General features: G+C 38.0%; 1 protein-coding gene across 1 annotated transcript in view; it reads right to left on the reverse strand.

Moving 5' to 3' along the window:
- The window catches only part of EFCAB5 (EF-hand calcium binding domain 5), a 94717-nt gene that overhangs the window by 52319 nt on the left and 28272 nt on the right, over window positions 1-14126 (reverse strand). The window contains 3 exon segments of the mRNA XM_070394829.1: window positions 2709-2779; window positions 6319-6388; window positions 11693-11849. Coding sequence (XP_070250930.1) covers window positions 2709-2779; window positions 6319-6388; window positions 11693-11849 — 298 coding nt within the window.

Here is a 14126-nt window from a genome sequence, read left to right on the forward strand (position 1 = left end):
AAAAAAACCCAATTGTCCCAAATATTACTTCTAGGTCATATCATATAAGATGGCTCAATAATTTATTGATTAGATAATCAAATATGGTCAATAAATATTTATATATAAGAAATACTTTCTTGGTTTCTAGTTGAAGTAACAGCTCTTCTCTATAATGAAAGTACCTGAACATGTGCTGTTTTCATTTCAGGAAGAGAAGTTGGGAAATATCAGTAAAATTAATAGTAATAGCCCAACCCACCCATTAAAACAAAATTATATAGATAGATGAATAGATATCCACAAAGGAATTATGTAGAATGCTAATGAGTTTGTATCAAGTATCATTAGGTCCAGTCTAATTAGCATATTATACTTTTATTATTATAGATAGAGCTGTTATCAAAAACAGTTTTAATATTGCCACAATTATTGTGAATTTTTTGTTCATTTACTTTATATTTCTAATGTATCCTATATAATAAAGAGCTAATATGCTCTCATGCCCTTGTGCCCTTGCGTGTTGTCTAGGGGACCTGAGGCTGTGCCCCCCGCCCTGCGGGGCTTGACGGGATGGGGCTGGCTGGGTCTGGGTCTCACGCAATTTCAAGGCACACGAGGGTGGGCGGGGACTTGACTCTGGGTCCTGCGGCATGCACAGACTCTGACAGGAGGGAGATTTTCATTTACATTTTACTAATTTTCTTTCATATCTGACACTTCTATTATAGAGAAAGGGCAGATAGCAATATTAAAATATTTCCTCTAATTAATTCCTTTTTAATGTGCATGAATTTCATGCACCAGGCCACTAGTTTTTATATATTCTACTAGAGGCCTGGTGCACAAAAATTCATTCACTTGTGGGGTCCCTCAGCCTGGCCTGCACCCTCTTGCAGTCTGGGAGCCCTCAGGGGATGTCCGACTGACAGCTCCCTGCAGGGAGTGGGCCTACGCTGCAGTCTGGCCTCCCTCTGTGGGTCATCAGGGGACGGCAGCCGGCCCTGTCCGCCCCATTGCCCCTCTGCCACCACTGGTCACTGCCGCCCCTCCCCCATCACCATCCCCTCCCTCTACCTGCTGGCACGTGCCTTGGCTGGCCTGGCGCCACCTGCTTGCCAGTCCCGCCCCCTGCCGACTGGGAGTTCCCCCATTCAGTTGATTTGCATATTATACTTTTATATAGGATTATAATTTTCTATAAACTCATAAAGCTTTAAAGTGTCCTATCACCTTTATTAATTTTACAATTTACAAACAGAAAGCTTTAACACTTACAAATATAAAAAAGTCTTGGTTCTACTAGATTATTTTTAATCTTGAAACCTGCTCAGTTTTGTTTATTTTATTGCTTACTTTCATTATCAGATATTCTTTAAAAATTCTCTTAATTTCATCTTTTTTAAAGTTTTATTTTATTGTTTAAAGTATTATATATAGTATTACATATGTCTCCTTTTTCCCCCATTGACCTCCCCCAGCCACCCACACCCCTTGACACATGCCCTCACCCCCTTAGTGTCCATGTCCATTGATTATGTTTATATGATCTGTTACCCCTATCCCCCACTCCTCCCCTGCCTTCCCACTGAAGTTTGACAATCTGTTCAATGTTTCTTTGTCTCTGTATCTATTTTTGTTCATCAGTTTATAATACTCATTATATTCCACAAATGAATGAAGTCATGTGATATGCTGACTGGCTTATTTCGCTTAGCATAATGCTCTCCAGGTCCATCCATGCTGTTGCAAATGGTAAGAGTTCTTTCTTTTTTACAGCAGTGTAGTATTCCATCTTTTTTGTCATTTTATATTAGATGTTTTACTTATAAAGTACAAGTAGCATTTTTTTCAATTATGAAAAAAATCACCAATTATAAGATAGACTATTGATTTAAGGACAGATTTGGGAAGTTGGAGAAGAGAGGAAAATATTATTTTATTAAATATCTACATTGATTATAAGGTACATCTTTTAAAAAACTTTATTGGGGTATAGTTGGCATATTAAAAGCTATACATATTCAATTCAAATATGTATATGTAAATATGTACAGCTTTTTACATGTCAACCATACCTCAAAATAAAGTGTTTTCCCCCTTATGGAAAATAAATATAAACCAAAATCATCATCACCAAGGCCATGGACATCTCCATCACCTGTAAGATGAATTTTGATTTTAGAAGTGCAAAAAGAAAAGTCATCTTAGAATTAAGTAAATATGAAATATGAAGAGGTCTCCAATAACATGGAAGAATCAGAGAAGTTACATTTTAACAGACATTGCTAAAAAAGACTTCCCTCTCTGCCAATTAGGAAGACCAGGTGTTCATTTTTACCACATTGCTCTGATAATAAGTAGTTCTTCTAATTTTAAAAAATGTGCCTGGCCCATAGGTAAGTTTTAGATCTCATTGTTATTTCGATAACCAGATTTCACTGAATACAAGAAGATGGTTTTTCTTTATCTTACCCAAAGGTGTCAGTGGAATTTTTCACACTTTCACATCATGAATACCACTGATTGAAAGAAATTGTAAGATGCCTTTGATTATAAGACGTAACCATAATTTCAGAGGCATTAAAATATTCAAAATGTGCCTCTTAGAATCAATAAAACAAGTTATTATGTTTACATTTAATTTAATTCTAAGTTAATGTGTATGTGACATTCACCAAAACTGGCAAAATAATTTGAGTCAAATAATGAATAATATAACTTCTTACTTCTGTAAATTCCATTTTGTTCAGTCTTTGCTCCATTGAGTCAGCAATATCCAACTGTTTGCAAAGTGTTTCTATTATGGAATAAAGGTTATTTGCTAGTTAGAGTGGTTACAATACATTCATATTTTTATTCATATCATAGTGCTTTAAAAGAAAAACATAAAAGTATTTCTTAATTAATGTTCATCAATATTTGCAATAAAGTAAAAGACATATAGTTGGGTAACATTCCAATTACTATAAAATTATTATTTTATTTAACCAAACAACCCCAAAACTGAAAAGAATGTGCCTACCCTTTTAATGACCAGGTTGAAATAAAGCAGAAACAAATATGCACACTGATAGTATAAAAGACTACACATACACATATCTTTTGTTTTCTGTATATAAATATGATCATATTGATCTGCAACTTGCTTTTTTCACTTAACCACTTATCTTGCAAATCTTTTCAAATAGAATCTGGAACTCAGGGGGAAGGTTTGGGATGGAAACATGGATGAGAGTCATTTAACAGAAGTCATGGGTTTGAATAAGAAAAGTGTGTATAATGTGTAAAGTGATAATAGAGCCAAAAAAGAAACTCTGGAAAACAACATTTAAAGCAAAGAAAAGAAGAACCAGAAACATCTGCTAAAGGGTGATCACAGATAGATGTAAAAATCAAGAGAGAATAATATCACAAAAGCAAAGAAAAAAATTTTCATGAATAACAGAGTGCTAAATAATGGTGAATGTAGCAGTTAGTTTGAATAAAGATTTTTTTAAACTTCCATTTAATGTGACAATTATGTGATCTTTATTGACCTTACCAAGACACAAAAGTGAAAATTGTGTGAAAGCTTAAGGTGAAAAAATTAATACACTGGCTTCCTCTCCTACTTCTAACAGTAGTTCCTCCTGCCAATCATGGGCTGATGCATAAAAATATTCTTTAGTCACTATTGATTGTTTAACTGCTTATTATAAGACTAGAGGCCCAGTGCATGAAATTCATGCATGAGTAGGGTCCCTAGCAGCAGCCAGCTGCCAGCTGGGGCCTTCCTTCCCCAGCTGCCAGCTGCCTGACAGGGCCTTCTTTCATTCCACACCACTCCCTGGTGGTCAGCACATGTCATAGCCAGCGATCAAACTCCCGGTTGGTCAAACTCCCAAGGGGACACTTTGCATATTAGGCTTTTATATATATATAGATGTCAGTTATTAGCATAAAAGGACGGTATATGCTTTAGTAAAGCTTATGCATTATATGCTGCTATCTCCATCCCAGATCTTCCCACAGGCTCTGGAATATTACACAAGCCAGACAGGTTTCTACTAGTAACAGTTGTTATTAAGTATATGTGTCAGTCCCCTGGCTGGACTTTGAGCAGTTTAAGGGCAGAGGGAACATATCTTAATCCTCTTGGTATTCTCTACCCCATCATAGTATCTGGAACTAAGTGAGGACTCAGTAAATATTTAATGAATAAATGGCACAGAAAATTAATACTATGTAGTATAGGAGGTGAGAGAAGAAACCATCAATGCCAACTAGAGTGTTCTGAATTTCTCTAATTTTATCACAATCTCAAATACAGCTCTCTTAACTTGTTCCTTTTGTGCCCCTTCAAAAACCAACTAAATAAAACAAGTTATTTAAATTTTTTTTGAAAGGGGACTTGAGGTTGTGCTGACTGAATAATTATAGTTTTTGGATAGGATGAAAAGGTAGAAAGAGAAAAGGCTGTCAACAACGTCCAAATCATGTTTGGGGAACAGTGATTGGGAGGTTGGAAAGCATATATTGTTTTTAAAAGTATGAACAGATGTCAGACAATCTATTGTTATCAGTGTAATAAAGTGGTCAAAAATCAATCAATTGGCTATAAATTATGTAAATTTCAGGACACAAACTCATATAAGGATACCTTTCTGAAAGCAAAAGCATCAAAATTCATAGGTGTAGCCCTAGCTGGTTTGGCTCAGTGGATAGAGTGTCGGCCTGCAGACTGAAGGGTCCTGGGTTCGATTCCAATCAAGGGCACATGTCTGGGTTGTGGGCTTAACCCCCAGTAGGGGGTGTGCAGGAGGCAGCCAATCATTTATTCTCTCTCATCATTGATGTTTCTCTCTCCCTCTCCCTTCCTCTCTGAAATCAATAAAAAAAGATTTTTTAAAATTCCATAGGTATAGTACTGTCTCCCTCTTTCCCAGTGAGGAAATGTGTAGGTGAGTTTTTGTTGATACAATGATGAGGAGTAGTAGGGGCAGAACTCCTGCAATTCCTGCAAAAAAAAGACTCTCTCCCTCCTGCTAGAAATGCAAGTAGGTGAAAATTCTGCTTAGAATTATTTGAAGTCTAGAACCTAACTCCATTTTACTGCATATAAACACAGAACATATATTTGCTGTTGAATTTTTGAAGAATGTAACTACCGTGAAAATTTGAGAGAGGATTACTAGTATACTCTGCTTCATTCTGGAATTTTGCCAAGAGCTATTCACTATTCAGAAAATTATGTAATGGGAGGTAATATCATACATTGTATCTGAATTCCAATATAACACACCTGTCAGTCTGCATTTTATAGCTCTCCCATTCTACTACCCGTGGAATGTATACAAGTACATTCATTTTGCCCCTATTTCAAATACAAAGAAATGGTTGATTGGATATAGTTTTTACTTTTCTTATATTTATTTATTTTTAATATATATTTTTATTGATTTCATAGAGGAAGGGAAAGAGAGAGAGAGAGAGAGAGAGAGATAGAAACATCAATTATGAGAGAGGATCATTGGCTGCCTTCTGCAAGCCCAGTTGAGCCCACAACCCGGGCATGTGCCTGACTGGGAACCAACCCGTGACCTCCTGGTTCATAGGTCAATGCTCGACACTGACCAATGCTGACCGGGCTACTTTTCTTACATGTAAACATTAATTATAAGGAGGTACAAATGTTACTACTCTGTTATACCTTATAATGAAGTTATAACCTAGCATTTACGTATTGAAATACAGTGCATATAATTTTTATATCTTTTATTTCTTTGTATCACATTTATGACATTATATCTTTCTTTTAAAATTCTGTGTATGTAAGTAATGTTTTCTAGGAATTTGACAGGATAATTAAAGAGGTATTACAGAATATTTGTAATAAAATGGGGCACTGGACTAAAAGAATTGAAAATCACTGATTGCTTCTCTGCTTTTCTACATTCTCCATCTGGAAAGAGCAAAAAAAGCCCTAGCCGGTTTGGCTCAGTGGATAGAGCACCAGCCTGCAACTGAAGGGTCGCAGGTTTGATTCCAGTCAAGGGCACACACCTCGGTCTCAGGCTCCTCCCGGCCTGGGCCCTGGTTGGGGCTTGTGCAGGAGGCAACCAATCGATGTGTTTTCTCACATTGATATTTCTCTCTATCTTTCCCGCTCTCTTACACTCTCTCTAAAAATCAATGGAAAAATATCCTCAGGTGAGGATTTAAAAAAAAAATGGACAGAGCAGAAAAAAGCTCAAATACTTCTGTAAGAGCTTTGAATAATATCCATCTCAATATTGACTCTTCATCTTAATTCAGCATCCCTTCCCTTCGCCCCAAAAGAGGAAAGAACATAAATACTGTAGTAATAGGCATGCTTACCAAGCTTGAATTTTGGATTTTGAAAAAAATCATGAAGAGCATTCTGAATCTATAAATCAAAAAGATCATGTATTACTTCTCAATTACCATATACTTAGTATTTTAGACTAAAGCCATCTATAATTTTTCAGTTTAAACCCAGGGACAGGAATAGTAATAATTAACACTTAGTTTATAGATATGTAAAATGAGTTCACATATATGTACTCAATGATTCCCATCCTTTTTGTGTAAAAATTAGGATGCTGAGGACGACCCCATTTTGCCCCTTCCAGTGCCATTTCTATCAACCCTTAGATATGGGGGATGATGGAGCTAAGGCACCTTTGGCAAACAATTTGGCAATCCAAAGAATCCTCTAAAATTTCTCATTCTTCAATTACACACAAAAAATTTCAGACTTCTTCTTGGTCCATTTATTAAAATTAGACTTTATTATTTTTTCTCTTTTATTTATTTATTTTTATTTTTTTAAATTAAATCTTTATTGTTCAGATTATTACAGTTGTTCCTCTTTTTCCCCCCCATAGCTCCCCTCCACCCGGTTCCCACCCCACCCTCTGCCCTTACCCCTCCCCCACTGTCCTCATCCATAGGTGTACGATTTTTGTCCAGTCTCTTCCCGCACTCCTCACACCCCTTCCCCCCACCGAGAATAGTCAGTCCACTCCCTTTCTATGCCCCTGATTCTATTATATTCACCAGTTTATTCTGTTCATCAGATTATTTATTCACTTGATTTTTAGATTCACTTGTTGATAGATGTGTATTTGTTGTTCATAATTGTATCTTTACCTTTTTCTTCTTCTTTCTCTTCTTAAAGGATACCTTTCAGCATTTCATATAATACTGGTTTGGTGGTGATGAACTCCTTTAGCTTTTTCTTATCTGTGAAGCTCTTTATCTGACCTTCAATTCTGAATGATAGCTTTGCTGGGTAAAGTAATCTTGGTTGTAGGTTCTTGCTATCCATCACTATGAATATTTCTTGCCATTCCCTTCTGGCTTGCATAGTTTCTGTTGAGAAATCAGCTGACAGTCGTATGGGTACTCCCTTGTAGGTAACTGACTTTCTTTCTCTTGCTGCTTTTAGGATACTCTCTTTGTCTTTTGCTCTTGGCATTTTAATTATGATGTGTCTTGGTGTGGTCCTCTTTGGATTCCTTTTGTTTGGGGTTCTCTGCACTTCCTGGACTTAAAAGTCTATTTCTTTCACCAGGTAGGGGAAGTTTTCTGTCATTATTTCTTCAAATAGATTTTCAATATCTTGCTCTTTCTCTTCTTCTGGCACCCTCATAATTCGGATGTTGGTATGCTTGAAGTTGTCCCAGAGGCTCCTTACACTATCTTCCTATTTTTGGATTCTTTTTTCTTTTTGTTTTTCCCGTTGGGTGTTTTTTGCTTCTTCGTATTTCAAATCTTTGACTTGATTCTTGCGATCCTCTAGTCTGCTGTTGGAACTCTGCATAATATTCTTTATTTCAGTCAGTGTATGCTTAATTTCTAGTTGGTCCTTTTTCATAACCTCGAGGGTCTCACTAGATTTCTTGAGAGTCTCACTAAATTTATCGGCAGTTTCTAGAAAATTCTTGAAAAACCTTATAACCGTGGTTTTGAACTGTATATACAGTAGTTTGCTTTCCTCCATTTCTGTCATTTGAGACCTGTTTCTTTGTCTCCGCATTTTTATGCTTCCCTGTGTTGATGGAGTGGCTTTCTGTGCTAGGTGTCCTATAGGGCCCAGTGGCTCAGCCTCCCCAATTACCTGAAGTGGACACTCTTTGTGCACCCCTTTGTGGGCTTTGTGCACAGTCTTATTGTAGTTAAGCCTTGATTGTTGTAGGTATCACTAGGAGGAATTGACCTCCAGGCCAATTGGCTTTGAGAATCAGCTGTGTCTGCAGTGGGAGAACTTCTGTGCTGGAGACACCCCTCTGGGGCAAGACTTGCTTCAGTGGGGCTTTGTTGCTCACTGAGTCTGCCCCCTGAGTGTGTCCCTTATGGATCTGAGGAGTTGTAATCTGGATGGTCCCACTCTGACCACTGGGTACACTGGCTCTTGGATCTCTAAGGAGGTGCTAATTTAGCCTCTGCCTGAGGCTACCCAGCAGGAGCTATGGAGAGATCTGCAGATTCCTCTTCTTTATTTGAGGTTTGGAGGTGCCCAGATGAAGCCCAGCTGTGAAGCAATGCAAGCTGCTGTGGGGCCTTGGGCCTTCTTTTGGAAGTTCTGGGTCTCTCTGACCCAGCTGCAATTTGTTAGGTAATTTTCAGATTGCAAAGGGCCAGGCCTTTCATATGCGAAAGCTTCTGCTCACAGCTTGGGTGGGGCAGGGTCTCAGGGGATCAACAGGGCAGAGCAAGCAGCTATGGCTGCTCCTCAGTCCTACCCTAAGAGGCTGTGTCTCAGTGTCCCGGTAATGGCTGCAAGCACCTCTGAGAGAAAGCTGCCCTCCAGTTCCGACCGATGCCAAACAATCCAGTTTCTCCCCATATTATGAGTCTGGGTCCTCAGAGACTCGCCCAGAACTGGAGTTCAGAGCAGTCGGGAGCTTGAGACTCCCTCCCGATTGAAAAAGACAACCGTGTCCTCAGTTGCCAGCCCTTTCCACGTGCGCCTCCGTACCTATGCACTTTACTTCTGCACCTCCTCTGAGTCTCAGTGTGCTTTCCTCTTTCCTTCTAGTTGTAGCATTTCCACTCAGCCGGCCTTCCTGTGGTTCTGGATGATGTCCGTTTTGTCTTTTAGTTGTATTTTTGAAGTGGTTGTGCGAGGCAGCAATTTCCGGTGTTTACCTATGCCGCCATCTTGGTTTCTCCTAAAAGTAGACTTTATTCTTTAGGGCATTTGTAGGTTCATAACAATTGAGCAAAAAGTATAGAGAAGTCCCATATACTCTCTGTCTACTACCACATAGTATACACCTTCCCCCATTATCAACATCCCCTACCACAGTGGTCCCTTTGTTACAATCAATAAACCTTCATTGAAAACATCATAACCCTAAGTTCTTCGTTTACATTTGGGATCATTCTTGGTGTTGTACATTCTATGGGTTTTGACAAATGTATAATGACATGTATCCATCATTATGGCATCATACAGAATTGTTTTACCACCCTATAAACCCTCTGTGCTCTGCCTATTTATCCCTCCCTCCCCCTCTCACTCCTGGAAACTGATCTTTTTACTACCCCCGCAGTTTTAACTTTTCCAGACTGTCATAGAGTTGGAATCATACAGTTTTGTAGCCTTTTCAGGTTGGCTTCTTTCAGCTAATAATATACATTTAAGGTTACTCCATGCCTTTTCATGGTGTAATAGCTCATTTCTTTCTAGTACTGAATAACATTCCATTTTGTGGATATACCACAGTTTATTTATCCACTCACCTACTAAAGGACATCTTGGTTGCTCCCAAATTTTGGCAATTATACATAAAGCTGCTGTAATCATCTATGTGCATATTTTTGCATGGATGTAAGTTTTTAACTCCGTTGGGTATATACCAAGGAATATGATGGCTGGATCATATGGTAATATTATGTTCATTTTTCTAAGAAACTGTCAAACTGTCTTCCAAAGTGGCTGTAGCATTTTGCATTTCCACAACAATGAATGAAAGTTCCTATAGCTGCACATCTTTGTCAGCATTTATTGTTCTCAGTATTCTTGAATTTGGGCATTCTGATAGGTGAGTAGTGGTATCTCATTGGTTTTTGTTTGTTTGTTTGTTTGTTTTAAATATATTTTTATTGATTTCAGAGAGGAAGTGAAAGGGAGAGAGAGAAACATCAATGATGAGAAAGAATTATTGATTGGCTGTCTCCTGAATACCTTCCACTGGGGATAGAGCCTGCAGCCCGGGCATATGGCCTGACTGGGAATCACACCGTGACCTCCTGGTTCATAGGTCAACACTCAACCCTGAGCCATGCTGGCTGGGCCTTATTGTTGTTTTACTCTGCATTTCCCTGATAACATATATGGAGCATCTTTTTTTGTTGTTGTTAATCCTCACCCGAGGACATTTTTCCATTGATTTTTAGCGAGAGTGGAAGGGAGGGTGGGAGACAGTGAAAAAGACACATCATTTGGTTGCCTCCCACACTAGCCCTGCCTAGCACCTGGGATCAGGCTGGATCCCCAGTGGTACGTGTCCTTGATCAGAATTGATCTTAGGACCTTTCAGTCCATGGGCCAGCATTCTATCCACTGAGCCAAACTGGCTAGAGCTGTGGAGCATTTTTTAATATGCTTATCTGCCATCTGGATATCTCTGGGGAATTGTCAGTTTAGGTCTTCTACCCATTTTTAATAGATTGTTTGTTTTCTTATTGTTGAGTTTCAAGAGTTCTTTGTATATTTTAGATAATAGTCCTCTATCAGATATATCTTTTGCAAATATTTTCTCTCAGTCTGGGGCTTATCTTCTTTGGTCTATTTTTAATAATTCACTGTAGGGGGTAGTGGTAGAGAGGCTGGATGAAAAAGGTGAGGGGATTAATAATAATTTTTTTAAAAACTTGTTCAGCCAGCCAAGCTGGTGTGGTTCAGTGATTGAGCATTGACCTATGAACCATGAGGTCAAGATTCAATTCCAGGTTTCAGGCTCCACCCCCAGTGGGGCTGTGCAGGAGGCAGCGGATCAATGATTCTCTCTCATCCTTGATGTTTCTGTCTCTCTCCCTCTCCCTTCCTCTCTGAAATCAATAAAGAAAATATAAAAAAAAAAAACAAAAAAACAACTCATAGACACAGACAACACTATGGTAATTACTAGAGGGAAAAGGGAGATAAATAAATGGTGATGGAAGGAGACTTGGGGTGGTGAACACACAATACAATATACATGTATTATAGAACTGTACACCTGAAATCTATATAAATTTATTAACCAATATCACCCCAATAAATCCAATAAAAAATTCACTTTGAACCAAAAATATGCTTATCATTTTATCTAACCAGTAAATATTCTCATATATGTCTATACATACCTAAAAGAAAATATTTAACTCTTAGAGTACAGATGTCATCTGGAGCTAAGATAGTCTCTTAGCCCACAGAAGTAATTAGTTACATATATACAAAAAAACAAATGGAAGCTATGCCTCACTGTAATGAAGATTTTAGGAACCTCAGCCAGAGTCAATGTATTTTTAGAACTCTAGCTAAAATTTTTAAAAACACTCAAGAGAAAATTAAAGAAATGTACTCTCATGGACTAGTGTCAAGAATTGACTTACGTCAGCAGGACTGAAAATTTAGAGAGAGGATTTTAGAACTCCACTCAGTATCACCTTCTTATTTTCTAACCCACCTACCCTTCGCAGACACCCCCTTTCTTACCACTTTCATAGGAATCATTCCCTTAGGGTCTAGAATCCATTCATTGAACTGCTCCTGCAGAGCCTGTTTCCGTAGGTTGGCCACCTGGACTTTGACTTGGCTTATGGTTTCTCTTTGTTCTTGTTTCTCTTTAATCTTCTCCTTCATCCTGGATACTCTGAGGGATGTAGAAATAGAAGACATGTTGAGTTAAGACCATTGGATTTGATTCAGATTGTTCAAATGGCAGAACACAAGAGTTCAGAGCCTCATAGAAACTTTTAACCTGTCTTTTCTTCATGAAATTATCCTTGATTCAAGCCTGCAGCACATTAATCATAGGCTGTCTTCTATTACTTGACTTTTTATGGAGATAGGCCTTATTTTACCCAACTAAATACTATACTTAAGAAGTACTAAGAATAGCCCTAGAAGCTGCCACATACAGTATACAGTAAAATCAAGGTTGAATGTACTAAGGCCTTAAGGTGGTGGGGTGTCTCTCTTCCCTGGATGCAGAAATCATGTGGAATGACACTGATTCAAGGTCTAGGATGGGAGCCTGAAAGATGCATTTACAACAAGCATCTCAAGTAATTCTGATGCCTTGGACCAAACTTTTGATTTCTGTCTAGGAATGTATGTTGCCAGATTCCTTTATTTGGCCAGAGTTACTTTGACAGCCCCTGAGCACAATAGTTATCCTTGTATTCAGACAGAGCTGTATTACCCAGGTAGAAAATGGAGGAAGAATTGTGATTTTAATTGTTCCTATGTTCATCATCCTGACTAGGACTTCAAAACCCCCAAATTGGTTTTGATTGAAATACCAAAATAGTTCAAAATAATAAAAATAGGTGCTGATTTCAAGTACAGTTTTGCAATAGTGTTTGAGGCAGGTCTTCATCTTTTAAAGAAGAAAGACTAAGGTAATCTGATATACTTTAAAAGACAAAAGACTTTTCAGAGAGAACTGGTCATTTGGATACCCCTAATACTAAAAAACAAGACACTCACACACACACACACACACACACACAAAACAACCCCTAAAATCTAAGTAATTACTTTGTGCCCAGATAAGATCTTCAAAATTCTCTAGGAAAATAAGGCTTCAAAAATAAACTTTGAGGTTTGAAACCCAAAATTTCAATGTGGTTTAATAGTGTAGAAGATTCTGTAGTGATTTAAAAGTGCTGGAAGATTCATTAGTATTTTAAAGGAAGTGCTAAGTTCCTGTGATACAACTGCTAAGCAGCCAAACCTCTACCACTTATCTCAGAGCCCCCAGTCCTTTCCTCTGCTGGCTCTCCTGCTCTTCCACTTCTTTCTCCCTCTGCTACTTTATCTATCCCTTTCTCTGCTTCCCTCTCTCCACTTCTCTCTCTTTCCCCTCTCTATAAAGCATTCTCCTAAATTTCTGTCTTCTTTTCTGCCTGGCTCTCTATTCTGTGTCTTTCTTCTAGCTTTTTCTCATTTACTCCCTAAGTCAGTCATTTATTCACTCAAAGACAAACATTTATTGAGCTCCTACTGTGATTTTGCTATTATAAAGCTTAGGATACAATGCAGAACAGTTAAGTAAACAATATTGTGTAATAAGTACTGGGTGTCTCCAGATCCTTAGGTGTATTGATACTGCAACACAAAAAGGGATTAACAAAATTGGGTTTCTGTCAATTACCCAAAATTAATAATCTTATGTATGTAAAAAACAAAACAAGCACAAGAAAAATAACACAAAAAACTTACAAACTTACATAATGAGAGCAAGATTGGAATAGGTAAATTAATTAAAAATGACATAGTATTTGAACTAAGCTGAACTCTAAAGGATTGGTAAGATAGCTAAAGAGGAAGAAGAATGATAACAGGCAGAGGAGATGACATATGTTAAGACCCTGAGTTGGAAAGAAGCATAGTATGCTGGATACCTCTGATCTAGTGCCTCCAAACTTTGAAACTAGCCTTGATGGTGATGATTTCCTATTTCCTAATGAGGTGGTTGAGTTTCAATTCAATATTGGAAGGAGTAAGAATATTCCCCCCTGGAGGACTAGGAAGCATCTGTTTTGCTGGTGTAGGACTGAGCAAGGCAGAGGATATGTAACCCAAGGCAGTTGCACATAAGATCTTCAGCCATTAAAAACCAAGTCAGTTGCACATAAGGTTTTCAGTCTATTCTCTGAACAGAAAAAAAATCCTATCTTCTTTTGAGGATATCAGTTACTGGATAGTTTAAAATGAATCAACAGAACAGTTGGCAAATACTAGGGATTTCTAAACATCCTAGGTAGTCTTAGGTGTCTCTACTGTAGTACTAACAAAGCTTGTCAGGCATTATCCCAGATATCCAGCCGTAGCTGGGGAGAACTTGATTCAGGAACTCTACCTTAGTCTTTTTAACGTTAACCATGTTTTATGCCACTGAAGAAGAACTATAGATTTATCCAAC

This window comes from Myotis yumanensis, unplaced genomic scaffold (assembly GCF_028538775.1).
Source record: "Myotis yumanensis isolate MYYU_CA2020_CCGP unplaced genomic scaffold, mMyoYum1.0.hap1 SCAF_16, whole genome shotgun sequence".
Lineage (NCBI taxonomy): Eukaryota > Metazoa > Chordata > Mammalia > Chiroptera > Vespertilionidae > Myotis > Myotis yumanensis.